The sequence below is a fragment of the Pseudophryne corroboree genome, chromosome 1, assembly GCF_028390025.1.
Source record: "Pseudophryne corroboree isolate aPseCor3 chromosome 1, aPseCor3.hap2, whole genome shotgun sequence".
Taxonomy (NCBI): Eukaryota; Metazoa; Chordata; class Amphibia; order Anura; family Myobatrachidae; genus Pseudophryne; species Pseudophryne corroboree.
In genome coordinates this window covers 377,405,781-377,420,041 of record NC_086444.1, presented here as the reverse complement: position 1 = coordinate 377,420,041, position 14,261 = coordinate 377,405,781, and the positions used below count along the sequence as shown (strand labels likewise).

The 14,261-nt window shown below is 46.1% G+C and overlaps 1 protein-coding gene across 2 annotated transcripts in view; it reads right to left on the bottom strand.

The window, feature by feature from the left end:
* Window positions 1–14,261, bottom strand: part of GCN1 (GCN1 activator of EIF2AK4) — a 194,420-nt gene that overhangs the window by 43,740 nt on the left and 136,419 nt on the right. For both annotated transcript variants that reach the window (XM_063913142.1, XM_063913143.1), the window contains exons 37-42: window positions 8,526–8,705; window positions 8,203–8,423; window positions 4,754–4,822; window positions 4,499–4,637; window positions 4,046–4,242; window positions 1,770–1,912 (exon numbers count right to left, since the gene is read on the bottom strand). In XM_063913142.1, coding sequence (XP_063769212.1) covers window positions 1,770–1,912; window positions 4,046–4,242; window positions 4,499–4,637; window positions 4,754–4,822; window positions 8,203–8,423; window positions 8,526–8,705 — 949 coding nt within the window. The remainder of the gene's footprint in view (window positions 1–1,769; window positions 1,913–4,045; window positions 4,243–4,498; window positions 4,638–4,753; window positions 4,823–8,202; window positions 8,424–8,525; window positions 8,706–14,261) is intronic.

Below are 14,261 nucleotides of genomic sequence, written 5' to 3'. Positions count from 1 at the left end.
TTTTGTTAGCAAATTATCTAATCAGTGCCACTCTACAGATGGAGCCACGCTCATCTAGGCTTCTCTGCTGCGCCTAGGTGCACCATAGTTTATTAGCATAAACCTTTCATCTATTGTTCTCAGATGCAATACAATACAGAGACAATAATACAGCAGGGGATTAAGTCATTACAGCAGGAGATTAAACCTATTAAAGACATAGATGAGGAGGGCTCCATCTGTACCTGTTTTATGCCTTCATGAACATGTGTCTGCTGCAGGAGTACGCCATTTCGCTTGCACGCGGGGGAAGGTGTCCAATCACTTGTCTACATAGTATAGAACTGCCCTCTATGGAGAGAGAGTCTGCTAATCCGATCGGGAAGTAACAGGAACAAATGTCACACTGATATTAGAATTACGAGGGGTGTGCAATAAGTTTCCGGATGTGCAGTGCATAAGTAGAATAGACACAATCTGGCTGTCTGGTTGTCAACTACAATCTCTGACTAAAAGTTCTTAAGAACCGTCAAGGCACAAAAGCGTCTATAAGCAGCACTGCACACCACAGAAGACAGCATGTTTACTAACTCATTATGGAGCTCAACAGACACTATTGGAGAGCCATGATCTTCTATGACTACAAGAGTGGTCTGGCTCAGCAGGAGAATTTTGACCGACTGCAAGCTGCTTTTGCGGAGGAAGCACCTTCCTGAACCTCTGTGTTTGAGTGGTTTGCAGAATTTCACCATCGGGAACAGTCCCTGAAAAATTAGGAGCGCTGCATGGCCAGGCAGATGGTGGCTGTGTTAGTGGCCAAGACCGTTCATGTAGCTACCATACCACTCACGCAGCAGCGCACCGTCACTGGGGGACTGGTATGCTAACTAATGCCTGCAGGTGCTGGAAGCCACTTCCATGTGCCGTCTAAGAACTTGCTCTTTTCCATCACAACCATGCACCTGCCCACAAGTCCAGGAAAGTGGTGAATTCTCTGGCTCATGAAGGTATCCAGGAGCTTGGTCATCCGCCATACAGTCCAGAACTGGCCCCCTGTGACTTTTTGTGTTCCCACAAAGAAAGCACAAGATGTGTGGGATTAGTTTTGAGTCACTGGAAGCTGCAGTGGAGACCTTCATTCGGCATGTAGAAGACATAACTTCACACTGGTCCAAGCTGCTTCACCAAGTGGTTTGAGCGGAGCGCATGCTGCTTTGCATAGACTCCTCTGCCAAACACTTTGAAAAAGTGATGTTCGCTTCGTTTGTAAATATAATACTTTTTGTGCATCTGGAAACTTATTGCACCCCTAGTACTATATTATTTTCCCCCAAACTTTCTGTCATGACAAAGCTATAGAAATGTTTTGAATTGGAGACCACTAATGATCAATATTCGACTCCTGCCTTAGGAAGAGCATTAAAGGCGTTTACCACATGCCCCCAAAATCAGTGACACTGTCACCCCATCATTACCACCTACATACATGACTAAGTGAAAGAGAAGTATATTTAAAAGGCTGGTATAGCCTAAACATTTCAGTGATTGCAGCCCAATCTATATGTATGCAATGTCATGTGTGATTTCTAAGATTGGGTATTATAGGAAGGCATTTTGTTAATATTGGACACTGAATTGGGTAACAGCTGCTAAGTATTTCCTAGGTTTGTTCACCCATCTATTGTCACTCTTTTTGTAAAAACATAATAAAAAGTTCATAAGTAAAATAACAGATTTTACAGTTTCAAGAGACCATAACATTAATATAAGCTGTGGCGGAGTAAAGATACCTTATTCTCCAAAGATCATCAAATAAGCCCTGTTCCAGCTGTGGCAGCAGGAGTGCAATTGCAGTCTCAGCATACATGGTGATTATTCTCTGGCCTGCACGTAGGGCTGTGTCACGTACAAATTCATTTTCATCTGCCAGGGCCTGAAATAACAAAGATATATTTATATTTGTCTCTGTGGGGTAAAATAAATAAAAAAATAAATGGGCGGTGATATATCAATTACTTCAAGGCTGCGGAGGAGCACAGACAGTGGGTTTATATTTCTCATTCGCCTTTCCATCTCTGCTGATCCTTTAGATCAGGGGTGGGGAACCTTTTTTCCACCAAGGGCCATTTGGATATTTATAAAATCCTTCGGGGGCCATACAAAAATTATCAACTTAAAAATTAGCCTGCCCCCATTAGATATGACCCCTAGTAGCACCGCTTACACACACACACACACACACACACACACACACACACACACACACACACACACACTTAAAGAAAAAACACAATACTTACCAGCCCCGCTCCTGCTTCCGGACCCTTGCCCTCTGCCTGGCTGCCCGCTCCTCAGAACTATGGGAGAGACGTCATGACATCTCTCCCATAGCACTGCACAGGCACACACGCACACTGCCAGAGCCGGAGCTCAGGAGTGAGCTGCTGAGGGGAAGAAGCCAGGCACCCGCTAGTAACAAAATCTCAGTGGGCGCCCGGCATCTCCCTTGGTCAGGTGAGCCTGGGAGGGCCGGATCAATTGGCTTTGTGGGCCTTATACGGCCCGCGGGCCTGAGGTTCCCCACCCCTGCTTTAGATCACTTACAAAGCCCTCCACTACTTCTCCAAACTCATCTCCCATCAGACGAGGAAGAATTTGTTGGCTGAGCAGAAAGTTCAGCTGTATCCGCTTCCTCTCCTATCTGATCACTCTCTTTCACTCCTGCCTTCAGGCCATCTCCTGTGTTCCATCCTCTGGAATGCCCTCACTCAATCATACTTTCACCTTACCACCAGCCCTTAAACGTGCACTAAAGATTCACCTTTTCACTGAAGCCTACCACACCGCTTTCTAATTCTCCAAATTACGTGCCCTACTGCTCTGTGTTCCCCAACTGCACTTTAGAATATCAAGCTCTTGCAAGTAGGGCACGCTCTTCTATTTATTTGTCATTATGTATCTATGTCAATTTGCTTATTGTCTTTATCTGTATATATTGGGCATGGTACTATATAACTTTTGTGGTGCCTTAGAAACAGAAGATACTTAATAATATCATCATCATTATAATAGACAGGGCAATCAAAGAAAATGAAAAGAACAAGAAGAGCAATGTAGAAAGGGGAAAAAAAAAACAGATTTCTAGGTAGGCTTCTCTGTGTAAACATGGCAGCAAGTTAAAATCCTCTGGTAATCTTAACCCCAAAGGAACTGGTAATCCTGTTGTGGCATAATAACTACTAAGAATGGTCTCTCAAAAGCAAAGTAATAAATGGTAACAGGTCAGCATACTGCATACAAGGAACAGTCATGCAGTACCTAGCTTGAGTGAAAAACAAAAACTAACCAAGGTGACCCAAAGGCAAAAAGTGCTGTAGTATTCAGGCAGGTGTATTTATCTACAGAATGCCCCATAGATATTTGCAGCACTGTTTCTCTATACTATCTGATGTCTTCTCCTAGAAGTTTCTATCTTGGGGTCACCACAGGGTGTGCTATCAAGTATTTGCCCAATCCCACTACCTTTGAATAAGTAGGGGTCCTCCTTGCTTGTGACACTGTTGTGACTGGGGTGGGAGAACTAAATGTTACAGGGGTTGCAGTGATGATCTTATCACCCCTCCAACTGGTGTGCCCTGTAGAACCCCTGGCTGAGACCATGGACAGAGGTATGGGCAAGGAGGTAACATGTTGTGCACAACTGGCTAAAAAGGGACATTTACAAGCCTCTGCTACTGCTTGGGAAAGTTGAGGCACCACAAGAGACAGCGGAGAACAGTTCTACAAGGAGGTACCACAAAAGAACACTAGCTCGGAACTGCTACAAAGCAATTAAATAAATGAAAGAGATTAAAATAAAATGAAAATATAAAAATAAAATAAAAGAAACATTCTTGTGCTCACACATTATTTAATGCTTTCTAAATAAAATAAAAAACTGTGAAGACCAGGATAGGAGTTTTCATCTAGTACCTTAGCTCCTACTAGGTACAAAATAATGTCCTTTCTGTGTCCAACAACTACAGATACATTTCATATCAAGATAACAATATACATAATGTTTTACCTTCAGAATACAGGGTATGATTGGCCCAACATAAGGTGTTAATTTGTCACCGAAAGTGATTGGCAGATAGATGAACATCATAATGTAACCATCACGGACATGGGGAGCAATGTCCACTTTGCTGGCTGTTGCTACAATGTCTGGCATCAGCTTTTCCAGTTTCTCCACACCTAGACCAGCCATGACTTCTGAGAGACCTGTGAAGGAAGGCAGCAAAATCTTAGTACTGCACACATTCAGCGGGATGTAATTTAGTCAGAGAGTGCCGGAGGTGCGGGATGCCGGTCAATCTTGGACATTTTTTTTGAAGAAGCAAACACTTACAAGGCAAAACCATGCATTGTAAGTGATTGCCCAGAGATTGCCGGGCATCCCGCACCTCCAGGGATCTCAGACTCCATTACATCCCACCGATTGTGTTGACCATAAAAATATTTTCTGCACAATTCTTACCTTGAGCAGCACCAGAACGATCCACTGAGCTGTAATCAGATGCTAACGTGTCCATCAACCACGGCAGTAAATCCTGGAAGCAGGACTCTCCTGTTCCCTTTACCATTGCACCCAATGCCTTAGCAGAGACCGTGCGAACCTACACACATAAAAAACAAATTTGAATGTTGATAAGATAGGCCTACTTCTGAAAATACCAGAACATTTTGTCAAAGCATTTATAATCATGAGGAGCATATGTGATAAGAGACTTACTTCAGGAACAGGGTCTATCAGAGATGCCTTAAGTCCAGGAATGACACTTGGAAGGTAAGGTGCCAGGTCCTGAAAGAAATGGAGAAAAATAAATCATAAAATGTCTTCCAACTCCAGAAATATGACTAAACTGAATCAGTCCTATTAAATAATATAAATGTATTCTGTACACACATTACACATATTTGGGGACAATGGTACAATGAGGCATGGGTTGCAGTGACAGGAGCTTGGGCACTTTAAGATATACCAGTACAATACCCTCCCTTTCCATATCCTGATTGGCTGTCAGGGACGTCAGGCTTTCTCTAAAGTGTTGGGGTACATACAGCACTACTCTAGAAAGAGCTCTGAACACTTAACCAATCGTTGTGTTTGATTTGTTATAGTTGGCCTGATGTAAACCACATCATTGTACACTGCAGCTGTGCTCTACATTTCTCTTCATTGTTCTTGTGAGGTCTGATTAGGAGATATGCCCCGGAATAGACAGGAAGTGAACACTGGTAACAGATAAGCATAAGAGACAGAGGGGGACATTTACTAAGCAGTGATAAGAACGGAGAAGTGAGCCAGTGGAGAAGTTGCCCCATCAACCAATCAGCAGTTCTGTACAATTTTATAGTATGCAAATTATAGATGTTACTTGAGTGCTGATTGGTTGCCATGGGCAACTTCTCCACTGGCTCACTTCTCCACTCTTATCACTGCTTAGTAAATGTCCCCCAGAGATCCAGCAACTGAACAGGAATCCAGCAAGAAAGGAATCCACCATGAGACACATACTAAACCTTTGAGAAGGCAAGTAGTTGCTGTCTGATAATTCTCAATCTTATACCCCTTTTCCACTGCTGCAAAAACACGTGTTATTGCCATGATAACCCGGGTCATGGCTCAGTGGAAAAAAATCCTGTGGGTCCAATGACCAAGAATCCAACCCAGGTAGCGACCCAGGTAACCCAGGTCACCTGAGCAGGGTCCCGTTTACAGTATTACAGAGACCATACCTTCCAACCGCAGTGTTCTGCGGGCAGGTGGGAGTTTTGGGGACACGCTGTCTGAGCTGCTGTTCTGCAGACTGTGCAGCAGTTGGGTGCCGATGTAGGGATGCATGTGTGCTGCGTCCATTCAGTGCACAGAGGCGGATGGGAGCAGCCCCACAGCAGCCAGAGTGCTGTAGTGGCCCCCAATATGACGTGAGAAAACGGGGTGGGGGTGGTGGGGGGGGGGGGGATGACATAGTAACATAGTATCTGAGGTTGAAAAAAGACAATTGTCCATCGAGTTCAACCTATTTGTGGTGTCCTATGCAAGATGATTTGACTAAAATTTCTGACTGATGCTGCTGTCAGCCATTGCATTTTATCCCTATTTATAGTAACTGTAATGCATGACTATGCACCATACCCCTGGATATCCTTATCCAATAGGAATTTATCTAACCCATGCAGTCACGCCCCCAAAAACGCCATCAATGAGGGGGTTTGGCCAAATGTGACAGAGGCTACAGCCCCGTGGTCCTGATCTGCACAGCTACAATGTTGGGCGGTATGGAAGACTGGATTTTCCAGCGTTTGAGGATGTCATCTGCCAGTGCTTGGAGAAGACAGACTGCACCTGTGTGCAGTGTAAACAGTACCTACCCGGGACTAGGACGGGTCAGAGCTGCAGTGAAAACAACAACTGTCCCATGTCTGACCTGGATTGGAACTGTGTTCCAAATCCCGGGTCGGCCCCAGGACTTTGGTATAAAAGGGGTATTAGAGGAAAGAAAGACAGAATGGTTCCGCATCCTATGGGTGGCCAATTTTGCAAGTGTGCACAAGAGCTGATACACGGTTCCTGGTCTTATAAGGGCTACAGAATCTTTAACTTCTCTTCCATTCGAGAAGGAACATCAAATCGATATGGATAATAACACAGTCATGGCTTAACTAAAATAACTAAATCACAAGAAGGTAGCAACAAGAGTAAGAGAGACCAGCAAGGTCATGCAGTTGATGGAGCAAACTGTTTCATTTCAGGGGTAGAAACCAGACAAGCAGATTTCCTAAACCTTTCTTCATCCAGATGTCTTCCGCCAGATTGTGGACAGGTGGGGGCAACCAAATGCTGACATGATGGTATCTTGGTTGAACGGATTGGTTCTGCTCCAGGACTAAGGAATAGCAGGCTTTTCTGGAAGACGCAATGTCTTTTCTTTAGAATTTTCATCTGATATACCTGTTCCCTTCATTAGCGATGCTTCTGCAGGTGCTCAAGAAGGTAAGGGTATTTGGACGAATCAGGTACTACAGAACTGGCTCAGAAGGTCTTGTGTATAGATATTCTAAGCATGGAAAATGGCCCTGCATGACACCTGTTTCTTCAATCAGATCTGCTTATGCAGGACAACTTCTTTCACCTGAGTTTACCTCTGCCGGCTTAGCAGATGTTGAAACAATGGCCCTCATTCCGAGTTGTTCGCCCGCAAGCTGCTTTTAGCAGCTTTGCACACGCTAAGCCGCCGCCTACTGGGAGTGAATCTTAGCATAGTAAAATTGCGAACGAAAGATTAGCAGAATTGCGAATAGACACTTCTTAGCAGTTTCTGAGTATCTCCACACTTACTCGGCAACTGCGATCAGTTCAGTCAGTTTCGTTCCTGGTTTGACGTCACAAACACACCCAGCGTTTGCCCAGACACTCCCCCGTTTCTCCAGCCACTCCCGCGTTTTTCCCAGAAACTGCAGCGTTTTTTCACACACTCCCATAAAGCGGCCAGTTTCCGCCCAGAAACACCCACTTCCTGTCAATCACATTACGATCACCAGAACGAAGAAAAAACCTCGTAATGGCGTGAGTAAAATTCCTAACTGCATAGCAAATTTACTTGGCGCAGTCGCAGTGCGAACATTGCGCAATTAGCGGAAAATCGCTGCGATGCGAAGAAAATTACCGAGCGAACAACTCGGAATGACCACCTATGATTCTTAAAGCTGTGTGATTCAAGATCATTCTCAGGTATAGGACGTTTGTTACATCCAAGCATTACCACAGGGGTTGGAAGCTCTACATCTACTTTTGTGATGCTAATATATTTCTGAAAAAGGGCTTTTCTACGAGTTCATCAAAACTGACCATATCCAGGTGGAATACTCTGATAATTTACCAGGTTTATTATGGGGCACATTTCCTGTCCATGATAATGTACGGATTCATCTTGGGTGATACTGCAAGGGACATTATCGAAACAGTTGCATTAGGCACTTCTGTCCTTTAGACTTTGTTAAAAGATGGCTACATCCCCTGACATCCAATTGGTGTACAAAGGGGGAGTACAGTAGCTTCATCTTTTGCCAGTACACTTAAGTGTCCAAAGTCATCCTTCTGCCATTGAATGTATGGGGAACCACAAGTACGCACTTTTAAAATTATTTCAATATTATAGACATAAACAAAGCCGTTACCTTCTGGTCCGTCAGGGAGTACATATTTCCAATAATCTGTGCTGCCATTTTTCTAGTGTCTGTAGATCGGTCTTGGAATGCCCTCTGTACAATGGGCATAATCAAGGCTAAAGATGGAGCATCAATAAAATGCACAAACTTTGTGTCCAGTAGTGTTTGTAGGCACATCTGGGTCATTCTCGAGGGATCTGTAAGTGCATCTAGCAGTACCGGACAAATCGCTAAAAAGAGCACACATAAATTCAATATAGAACTTGGACATATATACAACTTTTCACATGTGACAAATAGATTTACATACTGAAAAAATGGCTTGCACTCACCCAGGATCTCTGGATTGCGAATTACCGAGCCAATCTGACGCAATGCTTGTTGACCAGCTTTCTGCACCTTTACATGGGAGTCTGTTAGCACTTCAGTGAGTTTGGGCACAATATTTGGAAGACAAGATGACAGCTGTTTTGGAGCACAATAAGCCATAGCTCCCAACAATTCCACAGATCCTTAAAACAAACAATAATAGAAAAATAATGCAAAACCAAATAATCATCAGGACTCCATAGCTGATACATCAGTGATTCACAAATTTGACATATAAAAATGGGGATTTTTGTTTACTTACCGTAAAATCTCTTTCTCTGAGTCCATCTGGGGGACGCTGCGCCGTTACTTGTGGGTTAGAGGTGTGTGGTAGTGGAGATTGGCACAGAACTATCAAAAGCTGACTCCTCCCCCCTCTAACCCCTCCCATCTCCTTCCTGCTCAGCCCTGATCAGTTAACGTTTAGCCAAGCCAAAGGAGATAGACCAGAATAAAAAATTAACCAATTAAACCAGACAAACTATGGGAGGGATCGCAGCGTCCCCCAGATGGACTCAGAGAAAGAGATTTTACGGTAAGTAAACAAAAATCCCCATTTCTCTGTCCTCCATCTGGGGGACGCTGCGCCGTTACTTGTGGGATTTCCCAAAGCAAGCTAATGAGAGGAGGGAGACGTTGACGGCATAGCCGTCTGTAAAATACGACGCCCAACAGAGGCAGTCTCCAAACTAAAAGTATGAAACCGGTAAAACTTTGTGAACGTATGGACTGACGACCAGGTCGCCGCCCTGCATAGTTGCTCAACAGATGCACCACCGCGAACAGCCCAAGACGCTCCAACTGCTCTAGTCGAATGAGCCTTAATTGAGTCAGGAACCGAAACGCTTGAGGACACGTAAGCCTGTCTGATGGCCGAAGTTATCCAACGGGCCACAGTGTTCTTAGAGGCAGGCCAACCTCGTTTGGGAGCATCAATCAATACCAGCAAGGAATCCGTACGACGGAAAGCCTCCGTGCGAGACAAATAAATACGTAAGGCCCGAACAACATCCAAGAGAGCCAAATGGGAATCCTCCCCCTGAGAAGATGACGGATTAAAAGCTGGAAGAACGATGTCCTGATTTAAATGGAATGCTGAAACAACCTTTGGAAGAAATGAAGGCTTTGTCCGCAGCACCACCCGATTTTCATGAAACACTAACAAGGGTGGCCTGCAAGAAAGAGCCGCCAACTCAGACACTCGTCTAGCTGAGGCAATTGCCAACAGAAAAACAACTTTTTGTGTTAGATAACGTAGTTCCACAGATTCTAGAGGTTCAAATGGAGACTTTTGAAGAGCCTTAAGTACCAAGTTTAAATCCCAGGGAGGAATCGGAGGAACAAAAGGTGGTTGAATTCGAAGTACTCCCTGCAGGAATGTTTGAACCTCTGGAATGATTGCTAATTTCTTTTGAAAAAGGACCGACAAGGCCGAAACCTGACCCTTCAGGGAAGAAAGTTTTAAACCCTTGTCAAGACCCTCCTGGAGAAAGGAGAGCAGGCGAGGAAGTCTAAACAAATGCGGAGTCAAGTTCCTTTTCTCGCACCAAGCAATGTAAATACGCCATACTCTATGGTAAATGCCAGAAGTCACCGGCTTTCTAGCCCGAATCATTGTCTGAACAACCGCACGAGAAAGGCCCTTTGCCTTCAGAATGTTGGATTCAAGAACCAAGCCGTCAAAGCCAGCCGATTTAAATCTGGGTGGCGACAAGGTCCCTGAAGCAGAAGATCTGGTCGCAGAGGGAGGCGAAAGGGGTCTCCGACGACCATGCTGTTTAGAAGAGTGTACCACTGTCGGCGTGGCCAATCCGGAGCCACCAGAATTATTGCAAGGCCTTCTCGCCGAATGCGTTGGAGTAGACGTGGGAGCAGTGGAATTGGTGGGAACACGTAACCCAGCTGAAATTGCCACGGAGCTGTTAGTGCATCGATCAGAAATGCTTGAGGATCCTGAGTTCTTGATCCGTAAACCGGAAGTTTTTTGTTGAGCCGTGACGCCATCAGGTCTAATTCTGGCACTCCCCAGCGATCCACTAGAGAAAGAAACACTTCCTGGTGAAGTTCCCACTCTCCCGGATGAATCGTGTGACGACTCAAAAAGTCTGCTTCCCAGTTTTCGACTCCCGGAATGTGAATGGCTGAAATCACGGGAATCCAACGCTCCGCCCACGTGAGAATCTGAGCAACCTCTCTCATTGCGGACCAGCTGCGAGTTCCTCCCTGTTTGTTGATGTAAGCCACTGCCGTGGCATTGTCGGATTGCACCCGAACTGGATGGCCCTGCACCATGGTCTGAATCCGAATGAGAGCATACCGGATCGCTCTCAATTCCAGAATGTTGATTTGTAGTTTTGACTCTTGATTGCTCCAGCGCCCCTGTAAATGATGAGTCTGGAACACTGCTCCCCAACCGCTGAGGCTTGCGTCCGTGGTTACCATCATCCAAGACCAGACCGTGAACGGCGCACCCTTCCTCAGATTGTGACTGTGAAGCCACCAGTAGAGCGACTGACGAGTTCTTATCGACAAGCGTATCAACTGCAGTTCGAGGCGCGAATCCGTCCGAGTCCAACAGTGGAGAATCTGAGCTTGAAGAGGTCGGGCGTGGAATCTGGCGTATGGAACTGCCTCGAATGAGGCTACCATCTTGCCCAGTACCTGCATGCATCTGAGGACTGATACTGCCGGCAATTTTAACAAGGTTCTGATTCTGGCTTGTAAGTCCTGAATCTTGTCTGTAGGAAGAAACACCTTCTGGCTGTTGGTGTCGAATAGAAGACCCAGAAAAACCATTTTCTGTGACGGGAGTAGAGATGACTTTGGAAAATTGATTATCCACCCGAAAGACTGTAGAGTCTCTATCGTTAGACGCAGGTTCTGAGTGAGAATCTCCGGTGACGGGGCCTTGATCAACAGGTCGTCCAAGTATGGAGTGATGTTGACCCCTTTGCAACGGAGAACTGCGACGACATGACCCAGGACCTTCGTAAACACCCGGGGAGCCGTAGAAAGACCAAAGGGAAGGGCCCGAAACTGAAAATGCCACGGACCTACTGCAAATCTCAGAAGTGATTGATGTCCTGTCCAAATTGGAACATGTAGGTATGCGTCCTTTATATCTATTGAAGCCAAATATTCCCCTGGCTCCATGGCTGCGATAATGGAGCGAATGGATTCCATCCTGAATTTCTGGGATGAAAGGTACGGATTGAGGGCTTTTAGATTTAGAATGGGTCGAAACGAACCGTCCGGCTTGTCTACGAGAAAAAGACCCGAGTAAAAGCCCCGACCTCTCTGAGGAGCTGGGACCGGAAGGATTACTCCATTTTGTAATAGTTTTGCTGTTGCCTGAAGGAGAGCCTGACGTCTGGAGGGGTCGTCTGGGAGAGGCGTCACAATTAGTCGGGCTGGGACTGCTTCTTCGAAATCCAACATATATCCTCTGGAAATGACCCCTATTACCCACCGATTCGGTTTCGATAGGAGCCACACTTCCCTGAAGTGAAGTAAACGAGCCCCAACCTGTATTGATCCCTCCAGAGGGCCCGAAGCGTCATGCCTCAGGCTTGTCGGCAGGCTTACTGGACGGTCTGCGAGTAGCCTGAGCTCCTCTACCTCTGAATGATCCCCTTCGTGGAAATCTGGAGAAGGGTCGAAAGGACTGGAAATTACCTCTGCCCTGCGTACGAAAGGACCGAAATCTTGTAGGCTTTGGTTTGTTTGGAGCAGACGGAAGGAAAGGGCTCTTTCCCCCCGTAGTATCTGAAATAATTTTCTTTAACTCTGATCCAAAAAGAAATTCGCCTTCAAAAGGGACTGCCGTCAAGGTCTGCTTTGAGTCCGAATCAGCATTCCAAACCCTAAGCCAAAGAGATCGTCTTGCGGATACTGTTAAGGCAGAAACACGGGACTGTAGCGCCACCGAATCCAATAATGCTTCACCCACGTAAGTAAGGGCCTCAGAAATCTGTTCTGCTAATTGAATGGCCTCCGACGGATCGTCTGACTGCATCCCAGATACAACCTGTGCAAGCCACTCATCAACGGCTTTAAGCACCCAGGCACTCGCCAGAACTGGACGGAGAGAAACACCTGATAAGGAAAACATAGATTTTAGTAATGCTTCTATCTTCCTATCGGTAGAGTCTTTTAAAGTCGCAGACTGTACTGACGGAATAACCGTAGCTTTTGCTAAATGCGAAATAGGGGCGTCTACCTTTGGGGCGGTTTCCCAAATTGTTGTATCCTCTTCTGTAAAAGGATATAGAAACTTTAACTTTTTAGGCGCCTGGAAACGGGAATCCGGTTTTAGCCAGGGTTCTTTTAAAATATCCGCAAAGTGCGAGTAAGAAGGGAACGCAGTAACCTGTCTCTTCTGTCGTTTAAAGAAAGAGGAAGAAGTCTCGGCTACTGCCTCATCCTGAATATTAAGGGTCTGACGAATGGCTTCTATTAGTAGCCTAACACCTGAATTAGTAGATAAATCCTCATCTTCCCAAGCCGAATTTTCGTCCCCTTCAGGATCTACCTCCCCTTCTTCCAATGGAGATGTCAGAGTATCCAACTCCTCTCCTGGAAATGCAATAGCGGGTAACGGCTGCGTTCGCTTAGAAGCCGCCGAACTACTGGCCGAACTTACAAATTTATTTACAGACTGAGTCAAATCAGTGAGACATTTTCCCATATTCTGGGCCCACAGCGGTTCCACCTGAGTCTGGGCCAAAGCTGCTTCCGACCTTGACTGACGCAAATCTGAAATTGCGTCCACCATGGCCTTGACCCAAGGGGGCATTGACTGATCTGTGGATCTGCCCTGCTGATCTGCCGCTGGTGCACCAGAGCATGATGTACAGAGGGTCCCTGCGTCAGCACTCCCCTTAGCCAGCTTTGTGCCACATTGTGAACATGAGAAATAAACCACTGAGGTTGTTTTTCCCTTAGTAGGTTTCTCTGGCTTGCTGGTCATCTTTACTCTGGTGAACTATGTCCCCCAAGTTGTGTTAAAAAATATCTGAGATTCAACCCACTAGACTTGCTCTTTGTTAATATGCTGCTCTAGCCACCAGACTAGAGGAGACACTGTGATCCCCCTCCCCCCCTTTTATACTTGCGGTTTTTATCCCCCTGTGTATGTAATCCTCCTCCGTAGCACAGCGTCCCCTGTGTGCAGGCAGAGAAGATGGCGCCGTGACCAGCCGTGCGCGCGCGCGGGCAGAGCTGAGCGGGAAGACGGCTCTGCCCGCCTGACGTCATTCTCATCTCGTCAAAAACCGGAAGTTCGGCTCCCGTGCGCCGCTACACAGAGCGGTTGTCACGGCAGCCAAGTAACGGTCCAGGGAGTGAATAACACCCTCCCGGACCTAACACAGTCCTCCACCTCACATTTCACCCCAGATCAGCCTCCGTGCTGTCTGTGGGTGATCGCGCGCTCGGGGGGGGGGGGGGGAGGGAGGGGAGGAGGAGTTTGGTAGTCCCAATAAATTCACCATTAATAATAGGAAATAGGGACATTAATAATAGGAAATAGGGACAGCCCAATACTGTCAATGACAGATTGTGGCTGTCCAGTACCTGATGCTGCTGTCTTCTCTCTTTCTCTCTCTGAAGGCCCCAGTGACCGAAGGTATAGTGGCCTCCCTGCAGCAGTCTGGAATGGGATACTAACCCCTTCCACTGTTATACCTGTCACCTGTAAA